Consider the following 16,435-nt stretch of genomic DNA (forward strand, 5'->3'; position numbering starts at 1 on the left):
AGACAGAGAGAGAGAGAGAGAGAGAGAGAGAGAGAGAGAGAGAGAGAGACAGAGAGAGAGAGAGAGAGAGAGAGAGAGAGAGAGAGAGAGAGAGAGAGAGAGAGGGAGAGAAGGGGAGAGAGAGAGAGGGAGAGGGAGAGGGAGAGGAAGCTAGAACAAACCTAGCAAGGGGAGTTAATACGACTACATCAAACGACCAAACTGAGTGAGTAAACCAAAAAGGAGCACGGTCTCTCTGTCCTTCTCTCTCTCTCTCTAACTTTAAACATATCTTCTGTTATTTTGTGTGGGGATTTGTCACTCTTTTTGCTGGTTTTTTGAACTAAATTAGCGCTTGCTAGCAACAGCAGCAGACAGACAAACTGGTTGGGTGGGGAGAGTAGGGGTGAGGGTGGTGCTGGTGGAGTTTGTCTTGTGGAGGTCCTCCAACATGGCTGCCATGAGGGATGAGTTCACCAGACTGGAGGAGGTCCTCCTCACCACCATGGCTGCCATGAGGGATGAGTTCACCAGACTGGAGGAGGTCCTCCTCACCACCATGGCTGCCATGAGGGATGAGTTCACCAGACTGGAGGAGGTCCTCCTCACCACCATGGCTGCCATGAGGGATGAGTTCACCAGACTGGAGGAGGTCCTCCTCACCACCATGGCTGCCATGAGGGATGAGTTCACCAGACTGGAGGAGGTCCTCCTCACCACCATGGCTGCCATGAGGGATGAGTTCACCAGACTGGAGGAGGTCCTCCTCACCACCATGGCTGCCATGAGGGATGAGTTCACCAGACTGGAGGAGGTCCTCCTCACCACCATGGCTGCCATGAAGGATGAGTTCACCAAACTGGAGGGGGAGGTGGTCCTGCTGAGGGAGAGTGTGAGCAAACAGCAACCAGACAACCACACCTTAGAGGAGCTACTAACCAAGGTGTAAACATCAACCAGACATGCACACCTTAGAGGAGCTCCTAACCAAGGTGTAAACATCAACCAGACATCCACACCTTAGAGGAGCTCCTAACCAAGGTAAGGACAGAGCAGGACAGCAGCCTTGCAACACAGCTGAAAGAGGTTCAGCAAGAGAGAGACGGACTCAAGAGAGAGCTGGCTGATCTAACAAAGGAGGTGAGAGAGCTCCAAAAAGACAGGTAGAACAGTAATAACGATCTGACCACACTAAGAGAGGAGCTGCAGGAGAGACAGAGAACAGAGGACAGGCTGCAGGAGAGAAAGAGGACAGAGGACAGGCTGCAGGAGAGACAGAGGACAGAGAACAGGCTGCAGGAGAGACAGAGGACAAAGGACAGGCTGCAGGAGAGAGAGAGCAAGAGAGGGGGGAGAGAGAGAGAGAGAGAGACAGAGAGAGAGAGAGAGAGACAGAGAGAGAGAGAGAGAGAGAGAGAGAGAGAGACAGAGACAGAGAGAGACAGAGAGAGAGAGAGACAGAGAGAGAGAGAGAGAGAGAGAGACAGAGAGAGAGAGCGAGACAGAGAGAGAGACAGAGAGAGACAGAGAGAGAGACAGAGAGAGAGAGAGACAGAGAGAGAGAGAGACAGAGAGGGGAGAGAGAGAGAGAGGGGGGGAGGAGAGAAAGACAGAGAGAGAGAGAGAGAGAGAGAGAGAGAGACAGAGAGAGAGACAGAGAGAGAGACAGAGAGAGAGAGAGAGAGAGAGAGAGAGGAGAGAAAGGTGCATAACCTTGCAGGGGATACTCCCTCAGAATTTTTAAAGCTAATTTCATGCATTTTTACTAGTGCTGTTCCCGACAGCAACAAAAAAAATCTTGGTTCACCAAGAGCAGCAGGAGCCCAGATGGATTGACCCAGAGATCAGCTGTGACTACAAGCATGTTTGATGTTCGACGACCAGGTGTCCACATACTTTTGGTCATGTAGTGTATCTCCTGACCAGGTCTCTATGACTGGTGCTCAGGAGCTCTGCACTGAAGAGAGATGGCCAGCCCAGGATTAGGTTAGACCCCACTCAGGAGAACTGAGAGGATACCCGCCCAGAGAGGACTCCGCTCAGATTGACTAAGATTAAGGAGGGACACCGCTGAGGAGGAGCTGGATGATAGAGGAAATCTGAGATAGAGAAATGAAGATGAGGTGCTGGTGGATTTTACTCCAGTGCTTCTGGGGTGTCTACGGGGAACTGGGGTGTCTAGGGGGAACTGGGGTGTCTACGGGAAACGGGGGTGTCTACGGGGAACTGGGGTGTCTACGGGGAACTGGGGTGTCTACGGGGAACTGGGGTGTCTACGGGGAACTGGGGTGTCTACGGGGAACTGGGGTGTCTAGGGGGAACTGGGGTGTCTAGGGGGAACTGGGGTGTCTACGGGGAACTGGGGTGTCTACGGGGAACTGGGGTGTCTACGGGGAACTGGGGTGTCTAGGGGGAATTTGGGTGTCTAGGGGGAACTGGAGTGTCTACGGGAAACTGGGGTGTCTACGGGAACTGGGGTGTCTACGGGGAACTGTTGTGTCTACGGGGAACTGGGGTGTCTACGGGAACTGGGGTGTCTACGGGAACTGGGGTGTCTACGGGAACTGGGGTGTCTACGGGGAACTGCCCTTCAAAGCTGATAATAATGCTGTCATGCTGGTCAACTGGTCAGTACCATTACAGTATGGTGAGTACCACTACAGTATGGTGAGTACCACTACAGTATGGTGAGTACCACTACGGTATGGTGAGTACCACTGCGGTACGGTGAGTACCACTACAGTATGGTGAGTACCACTGCGGTACGGTGAGTACCACTACGGTATGGTGAGTACCACTGCGGTACGGTGAGTACCACTACGGTATGGTGAGTACCACTGCGGTACGGTGAGTACCACTGCGGTACGGTGAGTACCACTACGGTACGGTAAGTACCACTGCGGTACGGTGAGTACCAGTGCGGTACGGTGAGTACCACTGCGGTACGGTGAGTACCACTGCGGTACGGTGAGTACCACTGCGGTACGGTGAGTACCACTGCGGTACGGTGAGTACCATTACAGTACGGTGAGTACCACTGCGGTACGGTGAGTACCATTACAGTACGGTGAGTACCACTATAGTAAGGTGAGTACCACTGCGGTACGGTGAGTACCACTATAGTAAGGTGAGTACCACTACAGTGTGGTGCTATTTGTTATGTCATTTACGGTCCTACAATATGGCATTGTCATTTGTATAGCCTGAGGGCCAATCTGTGCTATCATGCCAACTCTTTCTCACTCATTGTCATGACAATGACATCAATTAAGTTTTATAGTTATCAGGCTTTTGAAACAAAGTAACTGTCAACACTAAGCAGGAAGTATATTAAGGAGTTTACTTTATTGGAGAAATCGAACAGTTTGTCTGGATGTCGGAGTGTCTGTCTGGATGTTGTAGTGTCTGTCTGGATGTTGGAGCATCTGTCTGGATGTCGCAGTGTCTGTCTGGATGTTGGAGTGTCTGTCTGGATGTCGGAGTGTCTGTCTGGATGTTGTAGTGTCTGTCTGGATGTCGGAGTGTCTGTCTGGATGTTGTAGTGTCTGTCTGGATGTCGGAGTGTCTGTCTGGATGTTGTAGTGTCTGTCTGGATGTTGGAGTGTCTGTCTGGATGTCGCAGTGTCTGTCTGGATGTTGGAGTGTCTGTCTGGATGTCGCAGTGTCTGTCTGGATGTCGCAGTGTCTGTCTGGATGTCGCAGTGTCTGTCTGGATGTTGTAGTGTCTGTCTGGATGTCGGAGTGTCTGTCTGGATGTTGGAGTGTCTGTCTGGATGTCGGAGTGTCTGTCTGGATGTCGGAGTGTCTGTCTGGATGTCGGAGTGTCTGTCTGGATGTCGGAGTGTCTGTCTGGATGTTGGAGTGTCTGTCTGGATGTTGGAGTGTCTGTCTGGATGTTGGAGTGTCTGTCTGGATGTTGGAGTGTCTGTCTGGATGTTGTAGTGTCTGTCTGGATGTTGGAGTGTCTGTCTTTACACAGAAGAAGCACTGACTGTCTTTGACATTTTCCACAATTTATAATTTCCTGTCTAAGTTGTGTTCCTTTTTTAATTTTAGGATTTGTAAAATATGTTCTATGATCACTTCTGCTTGTCATTTTGGCGTCCATGGCTTGATGAGTGCCGGCTCTGGCTGTGAGCACTTCGCTGAGCTATTCTTGACTCGGTAAAGAGGGTTTCAAGCAGATATTTGTGACATGTATCTGACAGCTTGTGTCTCAATCAAGATATGTTCTTCTTAATAACCTGAAGTCAGAGACAACCACATCCTCACCTGCAGAAGCAGCATACAGTATTCTATGGTAGGAGATATGAGCTCAGGACGGAGCAACTCTGTGTGGGCTTTCTAGATGATTGTGTTTAAAAAGGCACCATGCATGGCAGACAAGGTTAAACGTTTAAAAAGGCATCATGCATGGCAGACAAGGTTAAACGTTTAAAAAGGCACCATGCATGGCAGACAAGGTTAAACGTTTAAAAAGGCATCATGCATGGCAGACAAGGTTAAACGTTTAAAAAGGAACCATGCATGGCAGACAAGGTTAAACGTTTAAAAAGGCATCATGCATGGCAGACAAGGTTAAACGTTTAAAAAGGCATCATGCATGGCAGACAAGGTGAAACGTTTAAAAAGGCACCATGCATGGCAGACAAGGTTAAACGTTTAAAAAGGCACCATGCATGGCAGACAAGGTTAAACGTTTAAAAAGGCACCATGCATGTTAGACAAGGTTAAACGTTTAAAAAGGCATCATGCATGGCAGACAAGGTTAAACGTTTAAAAAGGCATCATGCATGGCAGACAAGGTTAAACGTTTAAAAAGGCACCATGCATGGCAGACAAGGTTAAACGTTTAAAAAGGCATCATGCATGGCAGACAAGGTTAAACGTTTAAAAAGGCACCATGCATGGCAGACAAGGTTAAACGTTTAAAAAGGCATCATGCATGGCAGACAAGGTTAAACGTTTAAAAAGGCATCATGCATGGCAGACAAGGTTAAACGTTTAAAAAGGCATCATGCATGGCAGACAAGGTTAAACGTTTAAAAAGGCACCATGCATGGCAGACAAGGTTAAACGTTTAAAAAGGCACCATGCATGGCAGACAAGGTTAAACGTTTAAAAAGGCACCATGCATGGCAGACAAGGTTAAACGTTTAAAAAGGCATCATGCATGGCAGACAAGGTTAAACGTTTAAAAAGGCACCATGCATGTCAGACAAGGTTAAACGTTTAAAAAGGCATCATGCATGGCAGACAAGGTTAAACGTTTAAAAAGGCATCATGCATGGCAGACAAGGTTAAACGTTTAAAAAGGCATCATGCATGGCAGACAAGGTTAAACGTTTAAAAAGGCACCGTGCATGGCAGACAAGGTTAAACGTTTAAAAAGGCATCATGCATGGCAGACAAGGTTAAACGTTTAAAAAGGCACAATGCATGGCAGACAAGGTTAAACGTTTAAAAAGGCACCATGCATGGCAGACAAGGTTAAACGTTTAAAAAGGCACCATGCATGGCAGACAAGGTTAAACGTTTAAAAAGGCACCATGCATGGCAGACAAGGTTAAACGTTTAAAAAGGCACCATGCATGGCAGACAAGGTTAAACGTTTAAAAAGGCACCATGCATGGCAGACAAGGTTAAACGTTTAAAAAGGCACCATGCATGGCAGACAAGGTTAAAGTTACGGCCCTAATGTAAAGTTCCACATCAAAGTGATGCATCCATAACAGTAGTTGTTAGGATCAGTATGTCCATAACAGTAGTTGTTAGGATCAGTATGTCAGTGACAGTAGTTGTTAGGATCGGTATGTCCATAACAGTAGTTGTTAGGATCGGTATCTCCATGACAGTAGTTGTTAGGATCGGTATCTCCATGACAGTAGTTGTTAGGATCAGTATGTCCGTGACAGTAGTTGTTAGGATCGGTATCTCCATAACAGTAGTTGTTAGGATCGGTATGTCCATAACAGTAGTTGTTAGGATCGGTATCTCCATGACAGTAGTTGTTAGGATCGGTATGTCCATAACAGTAGTTGTTAGGATCAGTATGGCAGTGACAGTAGTTGTTAGGATCGGTATGTCCATAACAGTAGTTGTTAGGATCGGTATGTCCATAACAGTAGTTGTTAGGATCGGTATCTCCATGACACTAGTTGTTAGGATCGGTATCTCCATGACAGTAGTTGTTAGGATCAGTATGTCCGTGACAGTAGTTGTTAGGATCGGTATGTCCATGACAGTAGTTGTTAGGATCAGTATGTTCATGACAGTAGTTGTTAGGATCGGTATGTCCATGACAGTAGTTGTTAGGATCAGTATGGCAGTGACAGTAGTTGTTAGGATCGGTATCTCCATGACAGTAGTTGTTAGGATCAGTATGTGCATGACAGTAGTTGTTAGGATCGGTATCTCCATGACAGTAGTTGTTAGGATCGGTATCTCCATGACAGTAGTTGTTAGGATCGGTATGTCCATGACAGTAGTTGTTAGGATCGGTATGTCCATGACAGTAGTTGTTAGGATCGGTATCTCCATGACAGTAGTTGTTAGGATCAGTATGTTCATGACAGTAGTTGTTAGGATCGGTATGTCCATGACAGTAGTTGTTAGGATCGGTATCTCCATGACAGTAGTTGTTAGGATCAGTATGGCAGTGACAGTAGTTGTTAGGATCGGTATGTCCATGACAGTAGTTGTTAGGATCGGTATGTCCAGGACAGTAGTTGTTAGGATCGGTATCTCCATGACAGTAGTTGTTAGGATCGGTATCTCCATGACAGTAGTTGTTAGGATCAGTATGTCCGTGACAGTAGTTGTTAGGATCGGTATGTCCATGACAGTAGTTGTTAGGATCGGTATGTCCATGACAGTAGTTGTTAGGATCGGTATGGCAGTGACAGTAGTTGTTAGGATCAGTATGGCAGTGACAGTAGTTGTTAGGATCAGTATGTCCATGACAGTAGTTGTTAGGATCGGTATCTCCATGACAGTAGTTGTTAGGATCAGTATGGCAGTGACAGTAGTTGTTAGGATCGGTATCTCCATGACAGTAGTTGTTAGGATCGGTATGTCCATGACAGTAGTTGTTAGGATCGGTATGTCCATGACAGTAGTTGTTAGGATCAGTATGTCAGTGACAGTAGTTGTTAGGATCAGTATGTCCATGACAGTAGTTGTTAGGATCGGTATCTCCATGACAGTAGTTGTTAGGATCGGTATCTCCATGACAGTAGTTGTTAGGATCAGTATCTCCATAACAGTAGTTGTTAGGATCAGTATGTCCATAACAGTAGTTGTTAGGATCAGTATGTCAGTGACAGTAGTTGTTAGGATCGGTATGTCCATAACAGTAGTTGTTAGGATCGGTATCTCCATGACAGTAGTTGTTAGGATCGGTATCTCCATGACAGTAGTTGTTAGGATCAGTATGTCCGTGACAGTAGTTGTTAGGATCGGTATCTCCATAACAGTAGTTGTTAGGATCGGTATGTCCATAACAGTAGTTGTTAGGATCGGTATCTCCATGACAGTAGTTGTTAGGATCGGTATGTCCATAACAGTAGTTGTTAGGATCGGTATCTCCATGACAGTAGTTGTTAGGATCAGTATGGCAGTGACAGTAGTTGTTAGGATCGGTATCTCCATAACAGTAGTTGTTAGGATCGGTATGTCCATAACAGTAGTTGTTAGGATCGGTATCTCCATGACAGTAGTTGTTAGGATCGGTATCTCCATGACAGTAGTTGTTAGGATCAGTATGTCCGTGACAGTAGTTGTTAGGATCGGTATGTCCATAACAGTAGTTGTTAGGATCGGTATCTCCATGACACTAGTTGTTAGGATCGGTATCTCCATGACAGTAGTTGTTAGGATCAGTATGTCCGTGACAGTAGTTGTTAGGATCGGTATGTCCATGACAGTAGTTGTTAGGATCAGTATGTTCATGACAGTAGTTGTTAGGATCGGTATGTCCATGACAGTAGTTGTTAGGATCAGTATGGCAGTGACAGTAGTTGTTAGGATCGGTATCTCCATGACAGTAGTTGTTAGGATCAGTATGTGCATGACAGTAGTTGTTAGGATCGGTATCTCCATGACAGTAGTTGTTAGGATCGGTATCTCCATGACAGTAGTTGTTAGGATCGGTATGTCCATGACAGTAGTTGTTAGGATCGGTATGTCCATGACAGTAGTTGTTAGGATCGGTATCTCCATGACAGTAGTTGTTAGGATCAGTATGTTCATGACAGTAGTTGTTAGGATCGGTATGTCCATGACAGTAGTTGTTAGGATCGGTATCTCCATGACAGTAGTTGTTAGGATCAGTATGGCAGTGACAGTAGTTGTTAGGATCGGTATGTCCATGACAGTAGTTGTTAGGATCGGTATGTCCAGGACAGTAGTTGTTAGGATCGGTATCTCCATGACAGTAGTTGTTAGGATCGGTATCTCCATGACAGTAGTTGTTAGGATCAGTATGTCCGTGACAGTAGTTGTTAGGATCGGTATGTCCATGACAGTAGTTGTTAGGATCGGTATGTCCATGACAGTAGTTGTTAGGATCGGTATGGCAGTGACAGTAGTTGTTAGGATCAGTATGGCAGTGACAGTAGTTGTTAGGATCAGTATGTCCATGACAGTAGTTGTTAGGATCGGTATCTCCATGACAGTAGTTGTTAGGATCAGTATGGCAGTGACAGTAGTTGTTAGGATCGGTATCTCCATGACAGTAGTTGTTAGGATCGGTATGTCCATGACAGTAGTTGTTAGGATCGGTATGTCCATGACAGTAGTTGTTAGGATCAGTATGTCAGTGACAGTAGTTGTTAGGATCAGTATGTCCATGACAGTAGTTGTTAGGATCGGTATCTCCATGACAGTAGTTGTTAGGATCGGTATCTCCATGACAGTAGTTGTTAGGATCAGTATCTCCATAACAGTAGTTGTTAGGATCAGTATGTCCATAACAGTAGTTGTTAGGATCAGTATGTCAGTGACAGTAGTTGTTAGGATCGGTATGTCCATAACAGTAGTTGTTAGGATCGGTATCTCCATGACAGTAGTTGTTAGGATCGGTATCTCCATGACAGTAGTTGTTAGGATCAGTATGTCCGTGACAGTAGTTGTTAGGATCGGTATCTCCATAACAGTAGTTGTTAGGATCGGTATGTCCATAACAGTAGTTGTTAGGATCGGTATCTCCATGACAGTAGTTGTTAGGATCGGTATGTCCATAACAGTAGTTGTTAGGATCGGTATCTCCATGACAGTAGTTGTTAGGATCAGTATGGCAGTGACAGTAGTTGTTAGGATCGGTATCTCCATAACAGTAGTTGTTAGGATCGGTATGTCCATAACAGTAGTTGTTAGGATCGGTATCTCCATGACAGTAGTTGTTAGGATCGGTATCTCCATGACAGTAGTTGTTAGGATCAGTATGTCCGTGACAGTAGTTGTTAGGATCGGTATGTCCATGACAGTAGTTGTTAGGATCAGTATGTTCATGACAGTAGTTGTTAGGATCGGTATGTCCATGACAGTAGTTGTTAGGATCAGTATGGCAGTGACAGTAGTTGTTAGGATCGGTATCTCCATGACAGTAGTTGTTAGGATCAGTATGTCCATGACAGTAGTTGTTAGGATCGGTATCTCCATGACAGTAGTTGTTAGGATCGGTATCTCCATGACAGTAGTTGTTAGGATCGGTATGTCCATGACAGTAGTTGTTAGGATCGGTATGTCCATGACAGTAGTTGTTAGGATCGGTATCTCCATGACAGTAGTTGTTAGGATCAGTATGTTCACGACAGTAGTTGTTAGGATCGGTATGTCCATGACAGTAGTTGTTAGGATCGGTATCTCCATGACAGTAGTTGTTAGGATCAGTATGGCAGTGACAGTAGTTGTTAGGATCGGTATGTCCATGACAGTAGTTGTTAGGATCGGTATGTCCTGGACAGTAGTTGTTAGGATCAGTATGTCCGTGACAGTAGTTGTTAGGATCGGTATGTCCATGACAGTAGTTGTTAGGATCAGTATGTTCATGACAGTAGTTGTTAGGATCGGTATGTCCATGACAGTAGTTGTTAGGATCAGTATGGCAGTGACAGTAGTTGTTAGGATCGGTATCTCCATGACAGTAGTTGTTAGGATCAGTATGTCCATGACAGTAGTTGTTAGGATCGGTATCTCCATGACAGTAGTTGTTAGGATCGGTATCTCCATGACAGTAGTTGTTAGGATCGGTATGTCCATGACAGTAGTTGTTAGGATCGGTAAGTCCATGACAGTAGTTGTTAGGATCGGTATCTCCATGACAGTAGTTGTTAGGATCAGTATCTCCATGACAGTAGTTGTTAGGATCAGTATGGCAGTGACAGTAGTTGTTAGGATCGGTATGTCCATGACAGTAGTTGTTAGGATCGTTATGTCCAGGACAGTAGTTGTTAGGATCGGTATCTCCATGACAGTAGTTGTTAGGATCGGTATCTCCATGACAGTAGTTGTTAGGATCAGTATGTCCGTGACAGTAGTTGTTAGGATCGGTATGTCCATGACAGTAGTTGTTAGGATCGGTATGTCCATGACAGTAGTTGTTAGGATCGGTATGGCAGTGACAGTAGATGTTAGGATCAGTATGGCAGTGACAGTAGTTGTTAGGATCAGTATGTCCATGACAGTAGTTGTTAGGATCGGTATCTCCATGACAGTAGTTGTTAGGATCAGTATGGCAGTGACAGTAGTTGTTAGGATCGGTATGTCCATGACAGTAGTTGTTAGGATCGGTATGTCCATGACAGTAGTTGTTAGGATCAGTATGTCCATGACAGTAGTTGTTAGGATCGGTATCTCCATGACAGTAGTTGTTAGGATCGGTATGTCCATAACAGTATTTGTTAGGATCGGTATGTCCATGACAGTAGTTGTTAGGATCGGTATGTCCATGACAGTAGTTGTTAGGATCGGTATGGCAGTGACAGTAGTTGTTAGGATCAGTATGGCAGTGACAGTAGTTGTTAGGATCAGTATGTCCATGACAGTAGTTGTTAGGATCGGTATGTCCAGGACAGTAGTTGTTAGGATCGGTATCTCCATGACAGTAGTTGTTAGGATCGGTATCTCCATGACAGTAGTTGTTAGGATCGGTATGGCATTGAAAGGGTGATTGGTAGGAGGATGAATAGGTGAGTAATAAGAGATTAGAATGATAACTTGCTGTCTGAGCTGCAGCCTGTGTCACACACTGATCTGTTTCACCTGTCTTTGTGCTTGTCTCCACCCCCCCCTCCAGGTGTCGCCCATCTTCTCCATTATCCCCTGTGTATTTATACCTGCGTTCTCTGTTTGTCTGTTGCCAGTTCGTCTTGTCTTGACAGCGTTCTTTCCAGCCTTCCAGTTTCACTAGTTCTGTTTCCTAGTTTTTCCCGGGTTCGGACCATTCTGCCTGCCCTGACCCCGAGCCTGTCTGCCGTTCTGTGCCTGCCTGACTCTGACCTGATCACGATCCTCTGCCTGCCCTTTGCCCCGTGTTTCTAATAAATCATCTGAGAACTGTACTATCCACCTCCCGTGTCTGCATCTGGGTCACATCCTGAGTCATGATACTATGTGTGATTTTGTGTGTGTGTACCTCTGCTAGTATAGATGTCCTCAGTGCCAGCGGTCTGTCCTATCAGATGATACTGGTTGAGTCGTGACCCCTCCTCTGCCACCACCACTGACTTGGCTGCTCCCTGGGTCCACGAATACACCACCTCAGACACAGGATACGCATCTACAAAAGGAGACAGGAAACAGGATACGCATCTACAACAGGCAACAGGAAACATGATACGCACCTACAACAGGCAACACGAAACATGATACGCATCTCCAACAGGAGACAGGAAACAGGATACGCATCTACAACAAGAGACAGGAAACAGGATACGCATCTACAACAGGAGACAGGACACAGGATACTCATCTACAACAGAAGACAGGAAACAGGATACGCATCTACAACAGAAGACAGGAAACAGGATACGCATTTACATCAGAAGACAGGAAACAGGATACGCATCTACAACAGGAGACAGGACACAGGATACTCATCTACAACAGAAGACAGGATACCTATCTACAACAAAAGACAGGAAACAGGATACGCATCTGCAGCAGAAGACAGGAAACAGGATACGCATCTACAACAGGAGACAGGACACAGGATACGCATCTACAAAAGGAGACAGGAAACAGGAAACGCATCTACAACAAGAGACAGGACACAGGATACTCATCTACATCAGAAGACAGGATACCGATCTACAACAGAAGACAGGAAACAGGATACCCGCCATGTGTCCCCACCCAACAGGATGATGATCTCCGGGAAATCTCTCTTTCCAAGTAGCCCACACACAGTGCTCCTGATAGAGGAATTAAATTCCTATATGTTTAATACCCAATTAAATTAATACACTCAGCCCATTTCTAAGGATTTGTAAGAAACGTATTTGCATAAAATGGGCGGAGACCAGTCTCAAAATCAAGCACTAGCGTTTATTCTCGAGAGTACTGAACATGATACAATTTACAACAGGTTATAAACTGAAAATGACGTCATTCGTTTTCGAACTGTCCCGTCTCTCCTCCACTCCGGTACAATGGCAGTATCGTTCTCAAGCCCTCCTACATCGTCTCGCACCAATTTAGATAATTTATGACCGAGCCAAGGTCTCCCTGTGTAGATAAGCATTCTAGCCAGTCTGACGATAAGTTAATTCGTTTCTACCAAGGAACAGACAGTCATTGTTCTAATTCTTGATTATATTTACACACATTATATTCAGTACTAGGATTAAAATAAAATGAATATATCTTTACAGTAACATAATAGTATTCTGATTAGTCAGTCCTGATTGAAATGTATACATAATTAGTCATTATTGATAAAACAAATCCCTTAACAGCTCCACATCCCAGTAAGGAGGAGTCTGTCATGATCACCCTGCGGACACTACCTGGCCCATGAGAACCCCCTGCAACAGCAGTCATGGGTCTCTCCAATAATGTCAGGCAGAAGCTAAAAGTGTTCCAGCTGAAACCGTGACAGAAAGAGCCGGAATGTGACCTTCCTCTGTTGGGACAAAATTACATGATCCAGAACGAGACGCAGAAACTGACTACGCTGAGTCGAATAACTTTTCTTGTGATTCACTATGAACCCCAGCGAATTTGGAAACCAGCTTAGCAGTGTGGAGCTCCACATGTTCCCTTGACTCTGCTACGACCAGCCTATCGTCCAGAAAGGCAAATACTCTGATCCACTGGCACCGCACCGGTGCCAAAACTTCCTCCACCACCATAGAAAAAGTACGCGTGAGGATCTACAGTATAGCACATGAAAACAGGCATCCTTCAGATCTATGGATGTGAACCAATCGCTGGGTCACACCGTCTGCAATAGCCGGCAAAGTGTGAGCATTTTGAACTTGCAACATTGAGGTGCTTCTTTAATACACGTAATTCCAGGATGGGATGCAACATTCCATCGCTCTTGGCAACTAAGAAGTACCGGCTGTACCAACCACTTTGTTCTTCTGACTCTGGGACCAACCAAATAGCCTGCTTTTGAAGGAGGGAGGAAATCTCCTCTCTCAAGACAGGCGCTAGGACCTCGGGGATGCAAAGGAGGACGCACAACAAACTGCAGGCTGTACCCTCGTCACCTATGGTTGAAGTACGCATGCCCCCCACTGGACGGAGTAGAGCACGTTGCCAGTCTCCCGCTACTGGACAGAGCACGCTGCCAGTCTCCCGCTACTGGACAGAGCACACTGCCAGTCTCCCGCTACTGGACAGAGCACGCTGGCAGTCTCCCGCTACTGGACAGAGCACGTTGCCAGTCTCCCGCTACTGGACAGAGCACGCTGCAATGTCTCCCGCTACTGGACAGAGCACACTGCCAGTCTCCCGCTACTGGACAGAGCACGCTGCCAGTCTCCCGCTACTGGACAGAGCACGTTGCCAGTCTCCCGCTACTGGACAGAGCACGTTGCCAGTCTCCCGTCACTGGACGGAGCACGCTGCCAGTCTCCCGCTACTGGACGGAGCACACTGCCAGTCTCCCTACATTATCTCCTGAAGGGGCAGAGCAGAGAGCCACCCTGAGGACTGGGACTTGTTTTTATATTCAACACTCTTGACAATTGTGTGTCCTAAAGGATTAGCCCCCTAGGATTAGCCCACAAGGATTAGCCCCCTTGTTAGCCTCTGGTGCAAAGTATCTTTCCGCTAAATAGCTTCCCCAAAACCTAGAGGCACCATATTTAGCCATTATGAAGAGAGGAGCAGAGAGGAGCACAGGGGAAGAGCATATTTATTCTATTTCCCCTTATAGTACTGTGCCATATATAGTGGCTTGTGAAAGTATTCACCCCTTTGGCATTTTTCCTATTTTGTTGCCTTACAACCTGGAATTAAAATGGAATTAAAATAGATTTTTGGGGGGTTTGTATCATTTGATTTACACAACATGCCTACCACTTTGAAGATGCAAAATATATTTTATTGTGAAACAAACAAGAAATAAGACAAAAAAATATATACTTGAGCGTGCATAATTATTCACACCCCCAAAGTCAATAATTTGTAGAGCCATCTTTTGCAGCAATTACAGCTGCAAGTCTCTTGGGGTATGTCTCTATAAGCTTGGCACATCTAGCCACTGGGATTTCTGCCCATTCTTCAAGGCAAAACTGCTCCAGCTCCTTCAAGTTGGATGGGTTCCGCTGGTGTACAGCAATCTTCAAGTCATGCCACAGATTCTCAATTGGATTGAGGTCTGGGCTTTGACTAGGCCATTCCAAAACATTAAATGTTTCCCCTTAAACCACTCGAGTGTTGCTTTAGCGGCATGTTTAGGGTCATTGTCCTGCTGGAAGGTGAACCTCTGTCCCAGTCTCAAATCTCTTGGAAGACTGAAACAGGTTTCCCTCAAGAATTTCCCTGTATTTGGTGCCATCCATCCTTCCTTCAATTCTGACCAGTTTCCCAGTTTCCCAGTCCCTGCCGATGAAAAACATCCCTACAGATGGTGTTATCGGGGGGATGAGAGGTGTTTGGTTTGCGCCAGACATAGTGTTTTCCTTGATGGCCAAAAAGTTAAATTTTAGTCTCATCTGACCAGAGTACCTTCTTCCATATATTTGGGGAGTCTCCCACATGCCTTTTTGGATGCGGATCCACTCTCCTGTAAAGCCCAGCTCTCTGGAGTGTACGGCTTAAAGTGGTCCTATGGACAGATACTCCAATCTCCGCTGTCTAGCTTTGCAGCTCCTTCAGGGTTATCTTTGGTCTCTTTGTTGCCTCTCTGATTAATGCCCACCTTGCCTGGTCCGTGAGTTTTGGTGGACGGCCCTCTCTTGGCAGGTTTGTTGTGGTGCCACATTCTTTCATTTTTTTAAATAATGGATTTATTGGTTCTCCGTGGGATGTTCAAAGTTCCTGATATTTGTTTATAACGCAACCCTGATCTGTACTTCTACACAACTTTGTCCCTGACCTGTTTGGAGAGCTCCTTGATCTTCATGGGGCTGCTTGTTTGGTGGTGCCCCTTGCTTGGTGGTGTTGCAGACTCTGGGGCCTTTCAGAACAGGTGTGTATATACTGAGATCATGTGACACTTAGATTGCACACAGGTGGACTTTATTTAACTAATTATGCGACTTCTGAAGGTGATTGGACCAGATGTTGCAGAGGGGGTGAATACATATACACACACCAAGTTTCGCTTTTAATTTTTTAGAATTCTTTAAAATAAATTTAAAACAAATATTTCACTTCACCAATTTGGACTATTTTGTGTATGTCCGTTACATGAAATCCAAATCCATTTTATTTACAGGTTGTAATGCAACAAAATAGGAAAAACATCAAGGGGGATGAATACTTTTTCAAGGTACTGTATCCCCCTTTTCACCCATATATATGTACAATGAGTGTACATACTTTCTCCCTCAGAACAGCCTCAATTCGTCCGGTCATGGACTCTACAGGGTGTCGAAAGCGTTCCACAGGGATGCTGGCCCATGTTGACTCCAATGCTTCCCACAGTTGTGTCAAGATGGCTGGATGTCCTTTGGGGGGTGGACCATTCTTCAAACCTTCTTGCCTTTGTGCTGTTGTCTGTGTCCAATATTGTTAATACCATGTTTTGTGCTGCTACCATGTTGTGCTGCTGCCATGTTGTGTCGCTACCATGTTGTTTTCATGTGGTGTTGCTATTATGTTGTGTTGTCATGTGTTGCTGCCATGCTATGTTGTTGTCGTTTAGGTCTCTCTTTATGTAGTGTTGTGGTGTCTCTCTTGTCATGATGTGTGTTTTGTCCTATATTTTTATTTTAAATCCAGCCCCTGTCCACACAGGAGACCTTTTGCCTTTTGTTAGGCTGACATTGTAATTAAGAAT

General features: G+C 45.5%; 1 protein-coding gene across 1 annotated transcript in view; it reads right to left on the reverse strand.

The window, feature by feature from the left end:
* LOC139404712 (gamma-aminobutyric acid receptor subunit alpha-5-like) overlaps positions 1 to 16,435 on the reverse strand; it is a 66,215-nt gene that overhangs the window by 7,949 nt on the left and 41,831 nt on the right. The window contains exon 6 of the mRNA XM_071147344.1: positions 11,615 to 11,758. Coding sequence (XP_071003445.1) covers positions 11,615 to 11,758 — 144 coding nt within the window. The remainder of the gene's footprint in view (positions 1 to 11,614; positions 11,759 to 16,435) is intronic.

This window comes from Oncorhynchus clarkii, unplaced genomic scaffold (genome assembly GCF_045791955.1).
Source record: "Oncorhynchus clarkii lewisi isolate Uvic-CL-2024 unplaced genomic scaffold, UVic_Ocla_1.0 unplaced_contig_4364_pilon_pilon, whole genome shotgun sequence".
Classification (NCBI taxonomy): domain Eukaryota; kingdom Metazoa; phylum Chordata; class Actinopteri; order Salmoniformes; family Salmonidae; genus Oncorhynchus; species Oncorhynchus clarkii.